The 23826-nt window shown below is 36.5% G+C and overlaps 1 protein-coding gene across 13 annotated transcripts in view; it reads right to left on the bottom strand.

The window, feature by feature from the left end:
• Window positions 1-23826, bottom strand: part of LOC116426581 (uncharacterized) — a 57317-nt gene that overhangs the window by 25405 nt on the left and 8086 nt on the right. For 5 of the 13 annotated variants that reach the window (XR_012999289.1, XR_012999293.1, XR_012999290.1 and 2 more), the window contains exons 2-8: window positions 22769-22953; window positions 22339-22476; window positions 21865-22143; window positions 21445-21754; window positions 20915-21217; window positions 20479-20713; window positions 18727-20399 (exon numbers count right to left, since the gene is read on the bottom strand). Coding sequence is in view for 1 of the 13 variants with exons in the window: in XM_076370386.1 (XP_076226501.1) it covers window positions 18727-18831 (105 nt within the window). In the remaining 12 variants the exon portion in view is untranslated. Of the gene's footprint in view, window positions 1-18637; window positions 20400-20478; window positions 20714-20914; window positions 21218-21444; window positions 21755-21864; window positions 22144-22338; window positions 22498-22768; window positions 22954-23100; window positions 23822-23826 lie in introns of those variants that run through there. The other 8 variants (XM_031975702.2, XM_076370386.1, XR_012999295.1 and 5 more) reach the window with 7 other exon arrangements.

The raw sequence follows: 23826 nt of genomic DNA, 5'->3' as shown, positions 1-23826 counted from the left end.
AAGAAACGCTTTCGAGAGGTGGAGAACACGCGAAAGAACAAAACGCAAAAAGAACGCTGTTGGCTCGCTAATTGACAAATTTGCCGTTCGTTCGGTTGGGACGAAAAAATGAAGGTAGCCGGTTAACGAAGGGAAAACATGTGCGGGTCTATTTACGAAACATCGTCAAACCGCGCGAACGCGGAAAGCAAATAATGCTGGTTTATCGCGAATCTAACAACGACGACCAGTTAGGTACGCTCCCTAGTATCGTGTCGCAATGTCAAACAGACGCAAAACTTATCACACTGGTACCAGAGAGACAATTTTGCTAATGTTTTACAATGGCAACAATAAGATACAGTTACAGATTAATCGCGGACATGTTAACAATACAGATCGTCTGTCGCGATATCGCGCGGATTGCGATACCAGCTTCAACGCGATCGATTGATCTTTTCTTTTTCATCGTTTGTACGTTTTACACAAGCAAGCGATAGTTTTTGAAGTCAACTCTTTCGTATTGTAGACATTTGAATGCACTGGTGCACAAAAATATTCAAAATCGATATATGAGCCACTCATTGGCCAAATTGGTTAATTTCTCAAAGCGAAAGGTAAAGAAAAATGGAGCCATAATACAAATTGGTTTTGAAAATTTCCTTTTCAATGGAAAATCAAGTTACTGTTATGGAATGCGTTTGACTTTATTATTACAGGCGTACCTTTAATTTGAAAATTCTGTAAAATGCATAAAACTGTGCAAAACTGTATTATTAAATAGTTTAAAGGATTTTATTATTAAATATTAGTTGAATATTCATAACTGGAATATGCTCTTCATCCCCGACTAACGTGAACTGATCAAAATTCATACACATTAAGTGCAAGTTAAAGTCTTTGGACACGTCTGCCTCGACAATGTAGAATAATGAGTTAACTGAACGATAAAAACGTTGAATTAACCACTTTATATCTTCGAACAATTTTTATTATTTGATACTTGTTTATACCTTATTTTAGTGCCAATAACGTGAGCTTTATTGCCATCAAATTGAAGGTTTAACTTGGAGATTAGAAAGCTGAGAATGTCTGAAATTGCGGAGACTAAGCTAGATCTTTCGATATTAACAGTGTACTACGTGAACCAGTGAACTATAAAAGGTTAATCGTGGAACGGTGGAAGCATCGATTTGTTGAAACTATATGCTCCGATTTGCGTGGGTGATTCGGTCGCCATCGTATATGTACGCACGATATCTACGGCCATAAGTCGCCGAACTTATGATTATTTCAACTTCTTAACCAGGAAAAACAGGTTAACCCGTCATTTATATGCAATTTTACCTTCCAATAAGTCTTTCTGTTCTTATTTATTCAATCAATAGTTCTTGCATTTTTCCATATTAATTTCAGCATTTTGTAAAACATTTTTATCAATGATATTTATTATTAAAGAAGAATGCGAGGTAGTGAAAAATATAACAAAAATGGAAGAAAAACTAATGGGCGAAAAGAAGGGGGAGCAAGTACAATATTAAAAACTCATGTATCCCAAAAAGGGAAACATTATTTACAATAAATAAAAAATAATTATTATTATTTCATTATTAATATACTTTTATTGTATTAATGTCATTTGTCTTGAATTACGTTATTCTAAATTTTTTACTTAATCCTTCACTATGCAATATCGAGTCAAACTCGTGAAGAGGTTTTCTAATGGAAGTTAAAAAAAAATTAAATACCATTCAGTTATTTTAGATTCAAATGAAATACTGTTTTTCTATTGTCAATTGTTATGCTATGAAGTAAACGTGAATATAAACGAATTAGGAATTCTTCTTTGCTTTTGAATAAAAACTATTAAGGACAAAGTTATCTCAGTGAGCGCAGTTATAAAAGAAATCACAGGGCAAGAGGTTGAAGTATCACCTGATTAACGAGTTGAAAGAAATAGAAATTTTTATGTACGGAATAATAAAACAATCGAAGCGTAATTAAAATAGGGATAATTATACGTGAGAACGCAAGTAAAAAAAACTATGAACTTATTTTCATCCGAGGCATTGTGTAAGCTAAAGTTTATTTAGAAACTTTATCAGATGCTTCTGCAATTGAATACAATACAGTCGTCATGCCATTTGATTTTTAGTCATTTTTATCCATACGGAGGTTTATAAATATTGACAGTGGGCAAATTAGCAATTCTGATAGTCCATCAACACAAAATATACGATTTAGGAATGCCACAATAAGCTATTAAAGCTTCTGCTATTATTCTGAATATTCGTTAAACATCACTCTAATAAATTAATTATCGATGAATCTGCCGGATTGGTTGAATGACTTTTTGTACCAAATCTCTATCTAAATTTGCATTTTCATTTATTCGTCTATATTGAATGTGAAATCCTGAGTATATGTACACATCTGTTTAATAGTTGAATTGATTCCACTAAGCTTCAAAATGTTTGCATGTGAAATAGCGAATGACGGGATTGAATTTATAATACACAATAGATAATAGATAATAAACAATTAACTCTGAACAGTTGAGTTAATATTGACTAAATCTGGGGAAAGCGTTGATAAGACTTTTAACCCTTTAAGTGGTTTATTTACTTTTGGAAGTGCGTACTTATGTGTGTCATTATTCTTAAGTGACGAAGAGTATGATAAATGTTCAAAGTTTCCGAGTGTAAGCTGTGTCTGTCAGGAATCGTTTCTCGATGTTTGAACTTGACCATTTGATTTCAGTGTGTTATTTTCATAGATTAATATTGTAGTATCTAGAATTCTTAGCGTAGGTTAAGGTATTTTTAAGAAGAGTGAATATAAGAATGAGTGTGAATGAAGGACAGGTTGTAAAACGGTCGAGGGAAAGTGACCCGCAAACGTCGCGGAGCCAAGATTTCAGGGCCAGCTTTCCAGGGGTGCATCCGAGTGTTTGTGATGAGTGCGAGTGAGAAGGATGCTTGTAGGGGAGAGAATGATTTTTGGGAGAGAATGCCTGTAAGAGAGGTGCGGGAGGAGAGTCATGTGTTGACCTCCGTGGCATTGAGTTGTACTTTTTACGTGTTGTCCGTGTTGTTTCCATATTTTATATTTTGACTTTATTAACTTTTAAAGTTTAACTTTATTTTATTAAATTCATATATTTATTCCTAGCTCTCGATTACTCAAGATCCACCCTTTCATTATTTATACTATAGTAACATTGTAATATTAAATATCAAACTCTACAATTTTGCTGCGTCAAATCGATTTGCGACCGAGAGGCGGCTTTGGAGTTCAAGCGATTAAGACTGAGAATGCAAATGAAACATACTGCGGTTTCCACAGTATCCCAAAGTCATGCGGAATTTAAGTGGTCGCAGCGATCGTGTGGGCCGATTACATGCCGCGGCGACTTCTTGCTCCGTTGAAACAACGTCGAACAACCCGCACGGGGACTATAGAAAACATATCGAGTAAAGGGAGCACGTTTGATTCGCGATAACGCCGAGCCACGCAGCGCCGGCGGTATTAACCGCTTCGCGTTCTGCGAGTGCAGATTTTTCATAATTTATCGTTAAGGGGAATGGGCGGTACACGCACCTGTAAGAGCCTATGTGCATGAGCGACGCGATCCCGCTGAGGCAGCGATTGTTTTCGCGTAACAGAGAAAAAAAGTTCTTCTGTCTCACGAAAAACATCTGTTCACTTCATCTAGTATCTCACTTTATCGTATTCTGTTTCATTTGCGCTCCTCGTTACTTCTCTACGACACAGTTTGACAAAGTCGGAGAAGGAGTATAATAAGAAGAAACGAGATAGACACGGTCCATTGAATATAAACATGCAGTGAAGGAAATAGCAATTTCATTAATTTCAATCTTATTTTCTTAAGTAGCGAATTGCTTTATATTTTTTTTTTTAGTTGCGTTTTACTTGTGGATATGGTGCATGTGTGTAGGGCATGTATTTTCTCTGCATGGAAATACGACAGAATAGATAATATAATAATAAATAATTTAATTAATTCTATAGCGTTTACAAGTGGTCATGGAATCAAAAAGTTAACCAACCAAATATTAATTCTTAATTCATTTCATATTTTAAATTAAAGTAATAAGTGTATGAGTACTTTTATCCACGTTATCTTTGTAGTTCTGAGCATTTTTATGTAGAGTCTTGATCTCGTTGTATCGTAGTAAAATAATTTTAAGTTAAAGTTGGAACGCGACTGTGTATGAGTACGTTTTTCGGTCACCGTCTATCGAAAGTTATTTGTTTGCATAGGCCCTAAATCTTCGCGGTTGATCGATCGCGAGTTCCGCGGAGGAAAATCGGATTACCGTTCCCCGGTGAAAAGTTCAAAGCGCGCCGCGCGTCGCTTCGGTTACGGATGCAACGATTTTCCCGCGCGCGTCTTCGTGCCTGAATAATCAACTACTTGATAACACGGTTACGCTTATGTGGCTGATAATCAGATGCGAGGGCAATAACGTTACGCTCCGGCGCATTTATTTTATTTGCGGAAGATCGAAAGAGAACAGTGAAATTTGGCAGTCGCTCTTTCAAAGGAGAATTGAAGTGTGAAACCTCGCTGAATAAAATTATTTCTGGGGTACGTAGATTTCTATAATTTATCACGTTTCCATACGATTTACTTTGACATCGAATCGTTCGCACATCAATTTTATAGGGTAAAGCAATTTCGATGGAATCTTATTTAAAATGATCAACCCAGAAATCTTTTATTTGAAGCAGAATCATTACAATAAAATTATTGGCACGTACATTATATGGTTTATCATATTTCTGCACTCCGTTTTAATTTAATTTCAGGTCAAGTCGTTTGACTGGACATTTTATGTAATTAAGCGATTCTGATGTTAGTATATTTGAAATAATTAAGCCATAAAATCTTGTATGGAATAAAACTGAATTTTGTAAGTTATAAGTTAATAGCTGGCTGTGTGTTATAAAAGCCACAGAAGGTGGAAACAGAATAAAATTGAAAAAATGGAAGCTGGAAGATGAATTACATAGATTAGTAATGCAAAGGAAAATGTAGTTGAAATAAAGTAGAGAAAAAAATTGAGAGAAGCATAAGAAAAACAATCTAAAGAATAAAACTTGCATTAAATAATTGAATAGCATTCAATCTCAATTAAATAAATATATAGTGTGTTTATTTTAAGTTTTCATTGTATATATTTGTATAATATATATCACTGAATGTTTGGAATTTATGACTTTATTGATTCAGTATTACAAAAGTGTCTCTTTTAACTTGATAATTATCTAATGATTCTTTTACGTAAACACGAGTTCAATATCAAAATAAAAAATACTATAGATATAATCCATTAAAACAAATACTTACATCGTTGCGCGTATTAGAATAATAATATAAAAATACAATGAGAATAAATTATAAGAATAAGTTTATTGAAATTCTGGGAAACGTATTCTAACTGATTAGATTAAACTGCCATTTTTAATTTTCAATTAAAAAACATTAAGCTGACAAAAAAAAAGAAGTTCTACATGTAGCACCTGATTTTATTACTTGTACTAAATATTCTCGCTGGTGTTAAAATTTCAGAAAAGTTTCTTATGAAAGTTCCGCAGTTTCATGGAGGCAAAAGTATCGTAACAATAGTTCTATTTCGTTGTAAGCGGTTACCGAGATAAGAATATCAACTTTATTTTCTTAAATGGAATGCTGTATTACATTTCTCTATAGATGGTAGCTATTTGGACACAGCGAAAATCTCGGAAATTTTCTGTGGGAAAGAAGAGAAGCCACTTACTACTCGCTTCACGAAGAAGGACGTCCTCTTTATAGTCCCAGAATAGTAGGTTATGGTACGTACCATAAGTATCTATTCGCCCTCAAATCAGTTACGAAACTTTAAACGTACTTTTCTTGAAACTTAGCTTTTCAACCTTATCACGTTATTTTTCGTGAAATCACTACAGACCTTGGTCTGCTTCTTCATTTAAACGCAAATTCAATATGCCTCTTGCTATTGCTGCACTTAAAATTATCTTAGTACGATAGAAATTCCTATATTTTTCTGTAAAATAATTTTTTGGAAAAGTAATGAAAATTGCATAGATTATATATGTATCTTTAATTACGTACAATTGTGTATCGTAATACTATTAGAATATTTTATGAAGCATGTACAATTAATAATATTTTCGATATACGATTCTAAGTAATTAAAAAGCCTGTTAATAGTTGTCTAGTATAAAAGATAAAGTGTTAACATTATTTTTAGGAGAACTGTATTGTAGCGAAGTTTCATCGAAATTGGTAGCCGTAACTTTGATATGTTCCTTTGTAAGTACGTGAAGAGTTTTAAGTGCTAAATTCTTCAAAATTAGTTTGCCCACAAGCTATGTCCAGGAAAGAAAGAATCAGAAAGTAGCGAAGAAAGAACTTAATTTAATGTTGATGAAAATTTACGAAGTCATGTTCGAAGAACAAAGTTTCTCAAGAAAAAGAATAGCTAAGCTTAAGCAATCTCAGTTAACTTCAATTTCAAAGTCGTAAGACATTTAGATTACATTTTGTGCGATTGTGAAGTTTTATTTATGATTATAATATCAAACAGAAGCGTTCTATTTTCTAAAATAAATAGATAACTCTGAAAATCTCTGAAAGTAGATCATATTATTTATTACGAAACTTGTAGCGACCACTGACATTGTTTATCTGTCTATCTTTCATTGAAATAAGGTTTGATGCAAATGAGTATTCAAATGAAATTAACATTTTCCTAGATTGTTACTTTACTTCAACTAAAATTTGATTAATCACTCATTCAAGAAATAAATTACTTCATTCTGTGCCACTTTATTTGGAATTTTGATTTGATTTATTATTCAATTCCGTTACAAAAATAGACGTTTTCTATATCCATTGGAACATTGTACTAGTGTGAATGTATTCTATATTTATTATATAAAAAAATATTTCATTTCTTATTTTATAATTTACATTATCATTTCAAATAATAAAAAAAACCTGACAGATGCATTACTTGAGAATTATTCATTTCCAAACATAAATCTATTTATAAATATAATATGAAATAATAGATAAAAACAATAACAGGCAACATTTATTTACAAGTAGAACTTATTCATTATTTTCGTAGTAGTAACTATTTGCTTTCTGTATTTATCATTGCAATTTGAAACAAGTGCTCAATATTGCTGTATGATTAATCATTACAGTTTCCACGAGCAACAGTGTTGGCAATTGGTTCGCTCCGAAGGTAATCGTGCAACTTCGAATAACGTTAAAGAAGTTTGTTGGCCAAGACGCGAGTGTACGGTGAATTCGGTTTATCCATGCGACGAGAACTTCGGCATACTTAATTTTCATGGTAGCAGTTTCGAGAAAGTTTAAATTGGAAAAAATAGGGGATCCCTCGCGATGATATGTTGTTATCCTGTCAGAGATGGCTACTTTTCCGATACGAATGGAACCTCGTGGCAAATTGTAGTTTAATAAGATCACAGAAACACGAGTGGGAAGAGTTGTCGAGTTGCGTTGCTCAATAATTTTCTCGTTTCATTCTTACGAAATCGAGGGTTTCAATTGTAATGTATTGTAATTGAAGTCGTGAATTCCGAAACACAAGTCAATCAGTATTGTGGGAATGGATGTATTTGAGTGTGTGAATAGATACATTGATGAGTGATGAATGTGTGCAATAGACTGTGTGTGTGAGCGCGTTTTGAATGAATGTTCAAAGCATTGCAATATTCTAGATTATATTGATTTTCTCTACATGTTAATAATGTTCGTTTTTTTATGAATCTAGAATATTCCAAATATATGTGAAGTTAATGCATGGTAATGAAGGAATGTTCTAGAAAGTGTATGAGTGAGACAGAGCATCTGAGTATATAAATAGTGTGTGCGTTGTTTGAGTTAGTTAGTGTTTTATTGTGAGTTGTCAAGAAATAATTATTCTGCTTCTAATAAAATTCTCTTTCTCCTACAATATATAGTGGGGTTATTATTATAGATGTTGAAAAGGTGAATCTTCAGTAATCAAGAATAAGGAATAAATATATGTATTTAATGAAATATGGAAACAACACGGACAAAACGTAAAAAATACAACTCAATGCCACGCAGGCCAACACACAACTCTCCCTCACCACTCTCTTATCACTTTTTTACAGATATTCTCTCCCAAAAATCATTCTCTCCCCCACAAGCATTCTTCTCACTCGCACTCATCGCAAACACTCAGGTGCACCCCTGGAAAGCTGGTCCTGCAGTCTTGGGTCCGTGACGTTGTGCAGGCCACTTTCTCTCAACCGTTTTACAGCCTGTCCTTCACGCACACTCATTCTTACATTCACTCTTCTTAAAAATACTTTAACCTACGCTAAAAATTCTAGATACTACAAATATTTCGAGAAAATCTTTTTTTTCATCTTCATTCATTCATTTGTTGTCTATTTTATTGATTCTCGCTGGAAGCATTGGCTACACATACATGTTGCTTCAATAACAGGTAAGAAATAATAATTTGAAATAATGAATCATACCCAGCAATTTATTGCGTTTACTTTAAAAATAACGAAGTGAAAACAAATTTTACCTTTGTGTACGAATCAAATAAATAATTGTTCATTTCAGTCAATTCGATAAAATAAAATAACACGGCAGGTAAGTCGATAAAATGAAACTAATAAATATTATTCGTTTACTTTCTTCTGGAACGGTATTAATGGTAAAGAAGCTTTACTCGACGGAGTTACAAAAGAATCATAAAGCAAAGGGTTAATTACTTTGTAAATAACTTTGCCAAAAGCTCAAACAGCAAAATGTAACGTTTGACTCGTTGATGGACCGCAAAAGTACTTGCGTTAAGCCCATGTCCTATGATATCTTTAAGAGCTAATTGTAAACTCGGTAGAATTACTTTACAGTTAATAATTTATTAGAAAAAAAAACAACTGGATGCTCGTTCAATGTCTATGTTGCATAACAATTGAGAGATACAATGAAAAAATAATAATGAATTAAGTAAAAAATTATGAATTTTGTCTCGATATAAATTAAAATTGTTTTTTTTTAATTTAAATTTATTAATATGAAGAAAATATACTAAATTAATAAAAGGGTACTTTCATAAACAAAATATATACTTTTGAATATTTTGTTTGCATTAAAGTACACGAGAAAATTTGAAAGTTCTAAACAAGATAATTAAAAGAAACAAAGTTTAAATCTCATTCTTACATATTTTTTCTTTATCTCTTTCTCGTATTTCACATTTTAATGTTATAGAAACAACATGACAAACAGATGGAATGAACGATAGTGCAGGCAGAAATTGTATCGTAAAGTCGTGCGCTTGAATATCAGATACGAGCAGTTGGCAAAAATTCTGTGAGGTACGGGCTTCCTTTGCACAGAAATTATAACATATGTATAAGGCCGAGAATTTAAATTTCACCCTTTGCCCTCGACAATATTTTTCACTATACATATTTAATATTTATTTTATGACACGTCGATTACATTTTCTGCAATTAATATACAGAAAAATGTTACACAAATTATTCTATTTCAACGGTTTATGTGTCGATGATTGACAGTCGCGTTTTGAGTGCAAAGGGTTGAAATCGTCGAATGATATTTATGTTTGTTGTATTCTGTTTGAAATCTTCGCCACGATAGCTAACCCAGACACGACATTGTGAGGCAAAGGGTGAACCGTGTGGCCATCAAAGTGTTAAGTCGATACAGATTTGGTCCACTATTCCGGTACAATCGCATTGAGCAAACAAACTGGTAAATACTGTTGAGACTCGAGCGAAACGAGGCATCACCTTGAAATACAGGATCGCGTTTACTCCCTGTACCAACACCTTATTGTCCCGATATCTAAAGACTAGGCGAAGTCGTTTCCAGGGTCTTGACTAATGACAACAATCCGATTCAATGACTCTTAACATTAGAACTGTTGGATGTAGGAGAAAAGAAATAATTTGCGGTTTAAATACACTGCATTTATTTGACTAACAAGGGAACTTTCTTAATCAACACACAACGATGTTCATGAAACTCATTTGAGACATAGTTCTCAAGAAAATATTTCACGCGTATTTTTTCTTATTGGCCAACATTCACTTTGAACGAGTGAAATCACCCCTTAAAGTTGATGGTTGAAGATATATTTTTTACAATATTCTTGAAACCAGGGAGTGTAAAAAAGAAATTTTCTTTTTAAATTGTTCGCTTTAGAATTAACAATTTAAATTTCTTTTCTATTAATATGTACTTCTTAGAAAAATGATAAGGGTTCATTTGTTTTAATTTCTGCAATATTTTTCTTCGCGTCCAAGCCCATTTGCACAGTACATGCAAAGAATGACACGGGCCGATAATTCGAGGTCGATAGATCGGCTCGCTAACATCAAAAAGGTTAAGGCAAAGTCAGCTAGTCAAAGGATCAAAAATTCTGCCATTCGATTGGTCACAAAAAAAGTTTTACATAGCCTTCGTAGCTGTTTTTAATCGTCTTAATGAAGTCTTTTAAGACTTTCGGAGATTCCTATTTTTATTTTCATAGAAAGCTTGATTATTCTGTAATTTCTTAGTGTAATTCTCTGTAATGCAATTTCTTTTTTATTTGAGAAAGAGATTACGTGGATTGATTCTAACAATTACGGACCGCAAAAATATTAGTCGACTATTAATTTAGTCCTAGAATACTCTTAGCAATGAAAATAACAACATTAATGCATAATTTAGATAATTACTTTTGCAGACACTGGATTTCTCCCTGAAAAACCGTGAACTTATTACATTTATATAGAAAAAATGTAGTTCCTCCACTTTGTTCTCGGTATATCATAAGAATATTTAGTATAAAGTATAATAAAGCATAGAATATTTGCAGAATAAAAATATTTTCTACTTCTCTTTGTTGAATATTTAATATGATACAATACCACTTCTTGCTTACAAAACAATTTTATTTTTCACTGTTTGGAAACACTGAAGATTCAAACATAAACACACTTTACTCATCCGTGAATTATTAACAGCGAAGTAACTCAGGCAACTACAGTTATGAAAGAAGTCATACATTCCAAAACTATATACGATTACCAAGTAAGATTATCAGGTTCGAAACATGACGATGTAGAAATAGATATTTCCTTATATAACCTATGTGTTCGATATTACTTCAAGTAACCAATTCTAATCTTCCTAATCTTCACACGCATCATTACTGATATTCTTTAGTTTCAGATTTAATGTTGCTTCGAATTGATACACCTTATTTATTTTCTATTTTCGAATTCTAATTCTTGGCTCTGCATACAAATTTTTAATGGGGTTGATGTTTGGACTCTGTAGTTTCCGTTATGTGGCAGTTCAGCTAACGTTCCTCAATCATTTATTCGTTCCTAATGGTACCGTGACCCAAATGTTTAAATCATTTCAGTGGTTCCTTGCTATAGCGGAAGGTAACAGCTATCACTTTGTGACCCGCTAGAAATTTAAGGCGACTGCATATTGGATCGCAACTTATAAATTGAGAGACTCGATAAAAATAAAATAAGATTAAGCCCTGTATCGAGCTGATATCTAATACGGATAATTAAAAGTATTAGAACTTCTGATACTCACAAAATTTTAGAACACGTTTCAAGCAAATGTTATTCCGTTTATCAAGGTTCATTTCATATTCAATTTTATGAATAATGTATTGTTACAATTTTTATAAGGATTACATATTAATCATGTTAGACGCTCGGTTGTTAGTGTTAACCCCTTCACCCACAACATCGTGACGAAGATGTTAAACTTCAGTTGACAAACCTACATGCTCTTTATTTTTTAAAAATATAAATTAAATATTACTTTCCTATTATCAATCGTTAACTTTTTGAGTAAACCTAGACAGAATAAACATCAAAATTTGTTGTTTTCCTAATAAAGTATTACCGATAAAGTAGTTTTATCGATCATAGTTAAGAAATAAATCGTAGGACAAGGAGTTAAGGAGCGCAGCAGGGTTAAATAATCCAGTAAAAAGCACAGAGATTTTCTAGGCGATAAGTCTGCTGAGACATTTGTGAACGTTTTTTATTAACTTAAGTGCTTTTGCAAGAAAGAGCTATGATGAATGTAGCAGACGAACAAACGATTTATCGAGTGGCGGAAGAAACGGTTTTCACTGATGAACACAGCAAATAATTGAAGCTGTGCCGCTCTCTGACTATCCTAGACTGGCAGGTCTCGCGAAGAAATTGCACCAGCGAGGTTTCAGGCAACTCTGCGGGGATATGTTATAAGATTTATACCTTCTAATCTGCAGAAGAAGACATCGTGTCATGGCTGCGAGTTGTAAATAAAGCACAGAGCAAGAAACGTACTACACGTCATAAGTTTGGAAAGTTCTTCGCGGCTGTGTAAGTACATAGCCAGGTGTTTCAAGGTTTTTCCTACTAAAAGTAACTTGTAACTACAAGTCCCCTTAAATCATCACCATTAAACGTCACCGTAACGTATGAAAAGTCAGGCTGTTACTTAAAAATATTTATTCTTGATAAGCAAAACTATTGATGAAGAATGGTAACTTTAAGTTAACTTCCATACGACTACTTTGTCATTAATAATTTATTGGGGAAAAAAGAAAAATTCTAGGTAGAATATATTCTCTGTCTATGCTTGCTCTAAAATATGATAATTCATAACAGAAGAATAATACTTAATTCGAAGTAACAAACATTGAGTAATATTTGCGTTTGTTAAATTTTATATACTATTTTCACGTATCTCACGCGTTATAAGGCAAGGGGTTAATAAATCTCGAATCGCAATGGGAAATATAAAATATTCCAGTTATACAGGTATTGTCTCGTCGAGTTTTCGAATAAAAGAACTTTAACGAACGAAACTTCGACTTACAGAGATTTTTTAAGGGTTCTGACTTTTTATTCGACTGACACTCCACTTGTAGAGGTTGAACTTCTTTGGTATTCCAATTATAGAGGAAAAATGCACATTAAACACAAAGCAAATAATTCGAGTTATACGGTGTGGTATGAATGGAATTTAAATATGTTTTACTTTAAAAAAAAACATAGGAATAGTTAATTGAATAAAATACAAATAAATAACAGGTCTTTTCTCTTCTCAGGTCAACGCAACTCTCTCCTAAATCTCTCGCCATCCGCACTTAAAAATCATTCTCTCCCCCACAAGCATTCTTCTTACTCACACTTCCAACAAATTTTCAAACACACCCTACCCTCACCACCACGCACTCATCATCCTTACTTACACATCTCCCGGGAAAACCCACCAACCCTTGGGCCTGGTGTCCATGAGTCCCTTTCTCTTTTATGGCCCTCAGAATACTCGCTGTCCCACTGTTTTAACACATTGTTGACCGGCCACGAGTTAACTCGTGTTTTCATGCCTAAACGTTGTTGACCGATCACGAGTTAACACGTGTTTACCCTGGCATTACCTATTTCAATTTTTGAAACGCAGAACAATGTAGAATATTGCAATAGCGAAATATTCGAAGCTATATAAAAGATATGTCCAAAGTTTCATTTCAATTCATTATGTATAAATGAAGTATATTGAAGTTTATTTAGATTGTCTCACTTCCATATTTAATTATAAAACAATAACCGGTGACATGGGACAGCTTCTCCGTGAAATTACCGGTCATCGATGTGTTAAAACTACGATACTACAATAGTTGTATTTCAAGGTGAAGAAGTTTTTATTACAAAGTAGAAAAGAAGGATGAAATTTTACGTGTTATGTTGAATTTTAAGTTATCGAGGATCGACAGTATATCCGTTCTCAAATCCTTTCTCTCAATCCTTTTCCGATAAAGTATTATTTTCAGAACAACATCGCACGGGAGATTGCACGAGTTTTACGATGAATTTTGGGGAGGATACGCATAAATTCCCTAGATCATTACTCGCGAGGTCATCGAGATCGGCAGATTGAATTGAATTCGAATGAAAATGCATTTGTCATTCACGAACCACAACGCGCGAACGATGACACAAGTTCCGCTGTTGCGACACAACGAAAGATGAAACGGACGTTCCGGTCAAAATATTTGAAAATATTCAACCTTTTGTTCAATTCTTCGAAATATTGGGTATAGTTGTCCCTCCATTTACCCGATAAATTATATTATTAAATTATATTATTAAATTATATTATCAATTTTGCGGCACAGAACGAAATTTACTTCTGTTTCCTGAAATGACATTATTACCTTTTTTGTTAACACATCGACTGCCACGACAAATCTGAGCGTTTCGTATACTATTGTTTATTCTCTCATAGCAAAGATAAATGATATTAGAAACAATTATTAACGATTTGGTGTCGCAGTTTATACGTTACAGTATTGTCTGGTTATTAGGTTGATGCAAAAGTTTTGACGGTTTTAGATTTTAGGTTTAGTTTAGAAACTCCACTGTTCGCTGAATAATCTAAAACTAAGTAAAAACCAAGGAAGAAGTACCCTTTATGCACGTTATAATAGTCTGAGGACAAATGTGCTTTATTTCGAAGAAAAAAATTTGTTTGTTAACCATGTACGAAAAACGTGAAAATTATTGCGTCAACTCAATACTTCTGTTATTAAATATTTATCGTTTGATATCAATTCCTTGCTGTAGTAGCTTTCAATCAGCGGTGATCAGCGTGACAGTGTGAAATTTTTTGCGTTATTGTATGTGAAATATTTATTAATTAAATTAAATTATTTGTATAAAATATTAAAATAAACTAAGATTGTATATGTATTTTTAAAACATGTAGCAGCTTTTCTTTCCAAAATTTTCTTTCCTTTTGTACTGACAGACTACGCGAGTTTCATTCGCGTAAAAGGAATACACGTGGAACGGATACCCCGCGAAAATGAAGCTACTGTTTTTGGCAACGAAAGTTGAAATATTTTACTTACTATAACCGTTTAACATCTAATGAGAAATTTTAAATTGAATTTCATGAATCTGAATATTCTTCAGTTCTAATTAAGACCTTAACGATTGATGACTTAATTCTGCATAAAATTGAATACCGTTTTTTGTCGCGTATGACTCACAGTTTTATCAAATGAATCTTAATTTTCCGCGCTAGGTTGGCTTCGTTACGGGGACATTCACAATATAATTCATAACTCTATTGGCTCCGCTGCGGGGACACGCGTAATTTGCATAATAGGTGCCATATTATGGATAATTGCAAACTGTAAAATTCCATTTTTAATTACATTACCATAAATGAAGCAAATTAACGAATAAATAAAAATACATGGCGGCACAAATATTTATAATTTCCTTTTCCAAAACTAGAATTCGAGTATTCAAAACTTTAACTAAATTAATAATTTCATAAATTAATAAATTAATAAGAACAGCTCGAACTTGTATACAAAACAAATATTTGATCGGAATTCAAAGAAACTATACTATATATCATTTCAGACAGTTCTTATAAACAAGAATCAAATGCTTGATATGTTCACTAGTAGCCATGAGTTTCTGGCATAACAATCTCGTTATTAACACATTAATTAACTTTATTCTAGTTCTTTCAATTACAATATATTCAACATAAAACCATTGTTATAACATAATTTTCTAACAAAAATTAACAAACTGTTGTATCTTTTTTGTGAACAAAAGACAGAAACTGGTAAAAATTTATTTGCATCAATTAGAATTTATATTACTATGTGCATACAGAAATAAGGACGTGTTAAGAATCATTTGCATAATTGCAATTATTGTTTACATATTGTGCATCTCTCTAATGGTACTAAATACCAAATGAAGCACTAAACGATATACGTATCTTTTTATCATAAATAATGCTATTTACACAAGCGCATAACGAGGTACTTCGTCTATCTATGTGAATGCGTTAAGATGTTAATTGAGGGAAAATTCATGAAGATTCATAAACATATCCATAAACGTACAATTCATAAACATACTCCTGTGATAAACGTGTAATACAGACGAAATTATTAGTAATAAAGTAACTCTTGTGAAAAACCAAAATTAATCACACAGCAAACGGTTAATCTTTATCTTTATGATTTGATATAGAAAAATTCAAAAATTTGTAATAATGCAATCGAACATACAATATTCGAAATCAAATAATTCTATCTGTTGGTTCGTGCATTAATTCTATTTAATATAGTCAAAAATTTAATCAACGTTTCATTCGAAAATTATGTATATACGTAGCAAAACAACATCCGAAGCAGTCGCATTAATACACCATTTCGTTTATATGAACTGAACATATTTGCATTCTACTCACAAATTTCGAAGTTACGTATTACGTTCGAAATGGTGAGCGTTCGCATTTACTCAATAATAAAGTCAGGTAATAAACGATGCATGCGCATTATTCTATTTCCCGAGATGTAATTAAAGCTCATGCTGCAAACATTTTTTATTTCAGATTCCCTGGTGTAGTGAGTTTATTACGGTAAACAATATGTTTTAATTTCCCGCACAAATAGAAATCTAACAAACTGAGAACTGGAGGACGAGCTCACCGCTTCACAGCACTGCCGGATCATGAAATAGATGAGAATAATGGAAGTACTAAACAATGAACAATAAATTTATTCTAATGCTTTAACATACGTTTAATTGTCGCTCAGCATGGTGCGTATCATAATAAACATTGCTTGACTACAAATTTATGAATCAATATTTATTCAATGAGGTTAGAAAAGGACATTGTATATATATCTCATGAGCAAACAAGTGAAATGCAACACAGTTTCAATCGACTGAATTGATGAATTTACCCTCTACAAAAACATTAACCCTTTGCCTTATAATATCGTGTGGGACTAGCGGTGAAGACTTCAAAAGGAATTTAATAAATACAAATGTTATTCACTTTTTATGGCTCGTAATCAAATTTTATTTACCCGACATCAATCGTTATGCTTCGAAGTAAACGTAAACATAGAATGAGAATGAAATTCGTTTCTTTGTTTAATAAATTATTGACCATAAAATGATCCTAATGACTGCAGTTACGGAAGAAATTACGGGGAAAGGGATTAGCAAAAAAATTATGTAGTTCCATTTATCGTTTGAATGGCCTTAAAATTTTGCAGTAAAGCGTAAAGTAAATAGCTCTTAAAGAAAAAATTTCTCTGAAACTTCTCGATTCAAGAAACAATAGGTATAATTTTGTTTCAAAAAGTTTTCCTATGCGTTCATAAATAGTACAGATATTTAAGTGTCCCCAATTACATGAGCCACTCTGTATGCTTACAATCTTCTTAAAAATCATTACAATTTTTTAACAATTTTAAACATTTAGAAGTATTGAAAAAAAACTTTTTGAAAAAATTGAGATTATAATTCATTGCTTTCGAAAATAAGAAAAAATTGTAGATAATGTTTAATTTGATTGTTTGACCAGAATGTCCCTGTACGTCGGAATCAATTGCGCGCAATCGAAACGCGGAAGCTTCTTATTTTCCTCTCCACAGTCAGTTGTCTACACGTGCACTAAATTATTGCTCGTTCATCCAATTACTATACTAGTTTCTTCCTTTGTGTACCACACTATTTTCCGTTGTCATAACGGCAATGAACAATAGGCCAGAAAAGAAGTAACTCCGATATCGTTACATCATTATCGGAGTCCATTATTCGGAGTTAATTATTAACTCCTATTATAATTCGCCTGATACAATCTAACCAGAAAATTACATGGTATCACATTAAATTTCCTTTGCTTTCCAATAAGGAATCAAGGAAAAGAGTCTATTCAATAAACACTATAATGATTCGCTGTATATAATTCAAAACGAAAATCTAATTTGTTGTTATGAATATTCAAGCCACAAAGAAAATGAACACTTATAATCATAATACAATTCCTTTGCTTTTTTAATACTTTTAGAACAAGAATTACACAATAAAATAATTCCAGCGATCATTGTCGCGAGAAAAATCATAGGGCAATATCGGTTATACTGATTTCCAGCGTTCACGGTAACTCGGTCGGTCAGCAGGGGTAAAAGAAACGCGGCCCGTAACGCTGAAAGAACTTAACCGTCAAAGTGACTTGGTTTTCATTTATAAAAAGAATCCCGCAAATACATTTACCGAAACAATCGTTCGTCATAATAGTATCTATATCGATAAATGAATTTACCGAACAATTCCCTGCAAAACACGCTTCGTTATTTAAAAAATCGTGGCACAAACAGAAAGTAAAAATGGGTCATTTTGACTCGGTTAGTAGCTTCGATGTAAAAGCGTACAGGAAATGAAGCTGCTCGTGTCTAACCTAATTGTAACCCGAAATCGATCTCTCGATAGAAAGACAACGAGTGCCATCGATAAAAATACGATTGACCGCTGGGGGTGTTGAAATATGAATCAAGGTTAGGAAAGAACTCTGCCTCGGGCACGAGATAGTTTTCGAGGGAACTGCCCAATGAGCGGGAGCAGGTTGATTCGCTTTTCAAATATTCCTGACAGTCTGTTTACTGGTGACAGGTCGATTCGATAATCGTGTCCCGTGCGTAAATCGACGGCGGTTATAGGGGTACGGCTGGATCGTGACAAGTACACTGACCTCTCGAAGAAAACGGTTGGACAGGAATCAAGTGTTTGCCTCCGTGAGCAGGGATCCTCGCGGGACAAGCGATATTCCAAGTTACTCACGATTAGGACGCGACAGTGTCCGGCTGGGCCACATTTCCCGTGTGCGAGAAGCGGTTTACCGGCATCTTCCTGACAATCGTCGTTGCTCGTGCTCGTCAGCTTCATCGTTTCATCGCGGGACGCGCGACGGCATCGGCAAACGGGCGACAAAGACGCGGGCCGCAGGATTTCAATTAAGGGAACGCGAGAAAACGGGATATAGAACCGCAACACCTACAGAGCTAGATTTATATGTGGCTCGATCCACCGCGACGCTTATCGCGCTGTCAACGCTCGGCCACTGGCGCACGCTCCCAGGCCAAGCGCATCGATCGGAGCACCCTCTACCACCCGACCCGCCGATTGGTCGGCCGCAGCTGCGCGCGCAGCCGGCGCCGCTCGCGGCTGCGCACTACGCGCTTGAAAAACGGCGCCTTAAAACCCTCCGAATCGGTAGACCGTTTTCTTAACGGTCGAATTTCAAATCTCCAATGCGCGAAATAATTCGAAATCGCGACTTACTTTCACCGTTGACTTACGACGAGTTCGATCGGCGGGAAAACAAACGCGCGTTGTTTCAAATAAATATACAAACACCTTGATGTTCGTTTCTAATAGACTTTATGGTTGTACATTTTAAACGAGTCCGATCGTACAAATGTATTTCTCGTTGAGTTTAGTCATGAGTGTAGTCACGGGTCGTCCGAACGCATGAAACAACCAGCGAAATTAGATATCGCTGCGTGATTTAACTCGGCTGACATTATCGTCTGTACACCCTGATAGGAATTACACACGGGCGTGCACACAACGCGGGATCACGTATAAATGGCTGAAAATTTCGATAGCGATCACGTAGATGCGCACCCGATGAAAATTCCACCTATCAAACTTCCTGACAGTTATTCGCGGAAACGTTTCGAACAAAGTTTCATTTTCCAAACGATTCCGCGGCGTTTCCGGCCATCATGGTCTGTACGGTTGCGCAAGGGTTGCGTTATTACTTGTTGCCGGCGATAGAGATCCGGGAAACTATTCGCTGCCCGTTTCAATGGGATTGGGTATCCTTGTAAATGGAAAATGCTTAACGTTACGTACCGGCGTGCCGATTAAAAACGAGACACATAACCGGGCAGCTCGTCCCATCGTTCCTCGCGTGTATCGCGTTGGACTTCCAGCTGTTCGAGGACCGGTATTGTCACGCGCGGCGCTAAACGCCGACCGCCGGTGTTCTATAGAACGCTAACAGATAGCGTGTTCTATCGTTTCGTCGATGAAAAATTATGCGGCGGCCGCTCGATCTTGATCCTCGAACGAAACGCACGCTATTCGAGGATCCGCGTGTTCGATGAAAGAGCGTGCGCACCAGCTCGATCGGCAGCGTTCCAAGGAAAGTGTTCAGCGCGTTCGTTAAATTTCGGCAATTTCACTCGCGCGAAACGCGGAGCTCCGCTATTCTGCTCGAGAATATTTGAGCCACGCTGCCGGATGTTCGGAAGGACATTGTCAAGGACGAGTCGTAGCTGATCAATGTCCGCCTGGCCTCCTCGCACCAATTCCAGAAGACGAGCTTCTGGTCCCTGGCCTGTAAGTCCGCCAGCAGCAGGGCAAGGTTCTTGGCAACGGTCGCGTCAATTCTATGCACGTGACGGCCTTCCACTATCACCGGAATGGTCTCTGCCCTCCCGTCACACCTGTGAAACCGCAACGCTCGGTATATACGGGGTGAAATTGAGCGCGATTGAAATTGGGAACGAAGGAAGTTTCACTTACCAAGACATGACGCGTTCGCGGAGATACTCCGCGGCCGGATAGCTCAGCGACTGTTTCGGTGATACGAACAGGATCGTCAGTTCATCGACGACGCGTTCCTCGATCAATAAACCCGGCCTGGCCGCGAAATAAAGCAGGAGAATTAAATTGACCACGATTCCGGCGATCATCCCGTATTCCGGACCGATCGCAAGGCAACTCAGGAATGTCACCGTCAAAGGTATCAGGTCGACCTCTGCGAGCAAGGGTAAACATCCGGTTTACATTGTGTTCACACCGTGTACACGATTGCCGGATCTAGCATTTTGTTCTTTTCTTCTTCTATTTAAGTGAAGTCACAAGACATTCCAATTCGAATAAGAAATTAGAGCGGAGGATATTGAAAGTAAACTTGGAATAACTGGGATTAAAGTTTCCACGTTTAATCGGATCTTACTTTTCGTTCTCCAGAGCACGCTGAAAATACGAATCTCGAACATGTAGTACATCGCGACTATGATCACAGCCGCGAGCGTGGCTTTTGGGATGAACTCGAAAGTCGAGGTTAGAAGGCCGCACGCTAAAAGCACCAAACATCCGGTAATTACACCGCCCATCGGTGTTTTTACGCCCGACGCGTTGTTTACTGCCGTCCTTGTGAAGCTGCCCGTAGCCGGCATCGAACGTGCCAAGCTGCCGAAAATGTTGCAGAGTCCCAAAGCTAACATCTCCTGATTAGCATCGACCGTTTTCCCTTTCGCTGGAACAAAACCGGGTATGAAAGGTGAGGTCTCGCTTTGAGGATTCACCGTACCCGGTGCGGCCCGGGTTCGCCGGTTTTCACTACTCTGTCTCTTTTACCGAGCGCTTTTCTTTATTTTCGCGAAAAACCGGGAATGAAACAAAATTATTTTAATCGGATCGCCAGGTTTTACTAGGCCGAAAGAAAGATACGGAAATGGTTTAAGCTTTCCATAAGGTACTTACCAAAAGCTTTCGCGATAGCAATGCTCTCCAAAATGGCGACCAGAGGTACAGACACGGCAGTGCTTCCGAGTTCGCTAACCGACTCCAGGAAATTATAAGTCTGGTTTCCGTTCACAATGGAGAACGGTGGTGGACCGAAGGTCGGTAATCCTTCCGTAATATTTCCAGTAATTTTGAAGGGTTTAATACCTCCGGAGAACAATGAGTAGCTTAATATTATTCCGACGATGACGACTATAGCGTTCCTAGCCAACGACGACACCCACATGAATTTCTGGAACGCCGATCCGTTCTTCTTGCCCGGCAAATTCTGTTTCGAAATGCATTAAGCGAACCGTTTCATCCCAGTTTTTCGTAATTGCTTTGAAAGAGGAAGTCTCTACGTCAGGTGACTCGCAACAATTTAAATTGCAGGCATACCTTCAGACAAACGAGCACGATCATCGAACAAATGCCCAACAACGTGTCCCAGAGCGTGATCTCGTTCACGTGATCGACAACTTTAACAATGGCGTCGATGAACGAGTCGCTTCTGCCACTCAGCCCGAGCAGCGTGCCGAGCTGAGACGTGGCGATTATTAAGGCAGCCGCATTGCTAAATCCAGAAATCACCGGCATACTAACAAACTCCACAAGGAATCCCAAGTGCAGCAGTCCCATCAGCAAAATAATGCAGCCCGACAAGAAGCAAAGGAACACCTGAAAAACGACGAGACTGGGGTCGTCGATCGTGGCGCGGAACAATTTTTCGTATTAACCACGATTCCGCGCTGCTCAGGTAAACGAATTTCCGGGTTTAAGATAAAGGGCGAGCCGTTGAAAGCTCGCGAAAAAGCTGGGTGCGACAAAAAAACAGAGAAAGAAAAACAAAAAGAAAGGTGTAAGTGCACTTACGGCGACGTCCTCTCCGAGCCTCATAACGTGCTGCTGCGATAATAAAGCCATTATCGCGGTAGGGCCCACGGTGATGTCCTTGCAGCTACCGAACACCAAGTAGACGAAGCATCCCATGAAACTGCTGTACAGGCCGTACTGAAGTTTTCAAAAGTTCACCTAACGGGAATTGGCTTTCCAACTATCGTCGATTCAACGTGAATGCCCAATCTTGGCGATACTCGGACCCCGAAATCGTTTCCCTCGGACAAATTTCGAGCGTCTCGCGGCGCTTACCGGCACGGGCGTAAAACGAAACAGCAAAAGCCAAATACTCGCAATAACTGTTCGCCGATTCAAACTTTGTTTTCGGCTGAATACCGGCCACCCGGCGAACTTTTCGCGCACGCGAGAAAGAAAGTTGAACGGCATTGAAGTCGGTTATACGCACCTGAGGTGGCAGCCCCGCGACAATAGCGTAAGCTATACCCTGCGGTATAGCGGTCAAGCCGACCGTCAACCCCGCCAGGGTGTCCTGCAAAAGTTTGCTCCAACTGTAGTTGGGCAGCCATGCCAATATCGGTATCCGTCGCAGAAGAAGCGGCTTTAAATCGAACCTCGCACCCGGGCTCCTCCCTGCAACCCGTCGAATTGCAACGATTTATTTATAGCGAATTAATTAGTTCGCCAACTAATTACCGAGCCGCGTACCGTTTCCCCGAAGTAATTACACGTTTTCCTGATTAAACCGATTACTGTTTTTCAAGAGAAACTCCGGCCTACCGAGTCGTTATCGAAGGAATCATCGGAACCTGATGACCGCAGTGAACACCGTTACATCTTCCGAAATTTATCTCATTCGGCGAATGTTCATTTTCTCGGATCAACGAGGGAAAGAGTCTCTTTGTGTTCCTTTGACACGCGTTCCACAGAAATTCCACGGGTTTAGTGGCCCGTACTTCACCAAACACGTCTACGAATATTGCTGTACTTTATCGAACATTTCGATCGCGGAGGATGTCCCCTGGGACGTCGGTATCGTATCTACCGACGAAAAGCGCTACGAGAAACAGGCTGATTGCCGCGTTAACGGCGAACGCTGACGATAATCTCGACTCCGAAAAGCCAAGTCGAAATCTTAACACTAAAACTACAGAACAGGTCAAATTAACTCACTTCAGGATTTTTATTTTACAAGTATTTCAATTATAAAACCGATTTTCCGAAAGATTTTTAACTAAAGTGTATTTGTACAGATACAAAACTGGGAAACCCATCGAACCTCAAGAAACATATTGTTCTAATTTGTATAAAAAAGTTGGAAATAAGTCACTCTGATTGCTCGGTGATTTTAGTATTAATTTGCAACACGATCACGAGAAACTTTAAAAGAAACGAGCAGCTGTGGAAGCAGCTATCCGATTCCAAGAAACTCAGTTAATCGAGTCAATAAAAAAACTCGGATAATCTGCGCAGATAATGCACAGACTCGGAAATGTATCGTTCTTA

Source organism: Nomia melanderi, chromosome 8 (genome assembly GCF_051020985.1).
Source record: "Nomia melanderi isolate GNS246 chromosome 8, iyNomMela1, whole genome shotgun sequence".
In the NCBI taxonomy this organism is placed as follows: domain Eukaryota; kingdom Metazoa; phylum Arthropoda; class Insecta; order Hymenoptera; family Halictidae; genus Nomia; species Nomia melanderi.
Note: the sequence above shows the minus strand (reverse complement) of the source record. Positions and strands in the feature narration are given on the sequence as shown.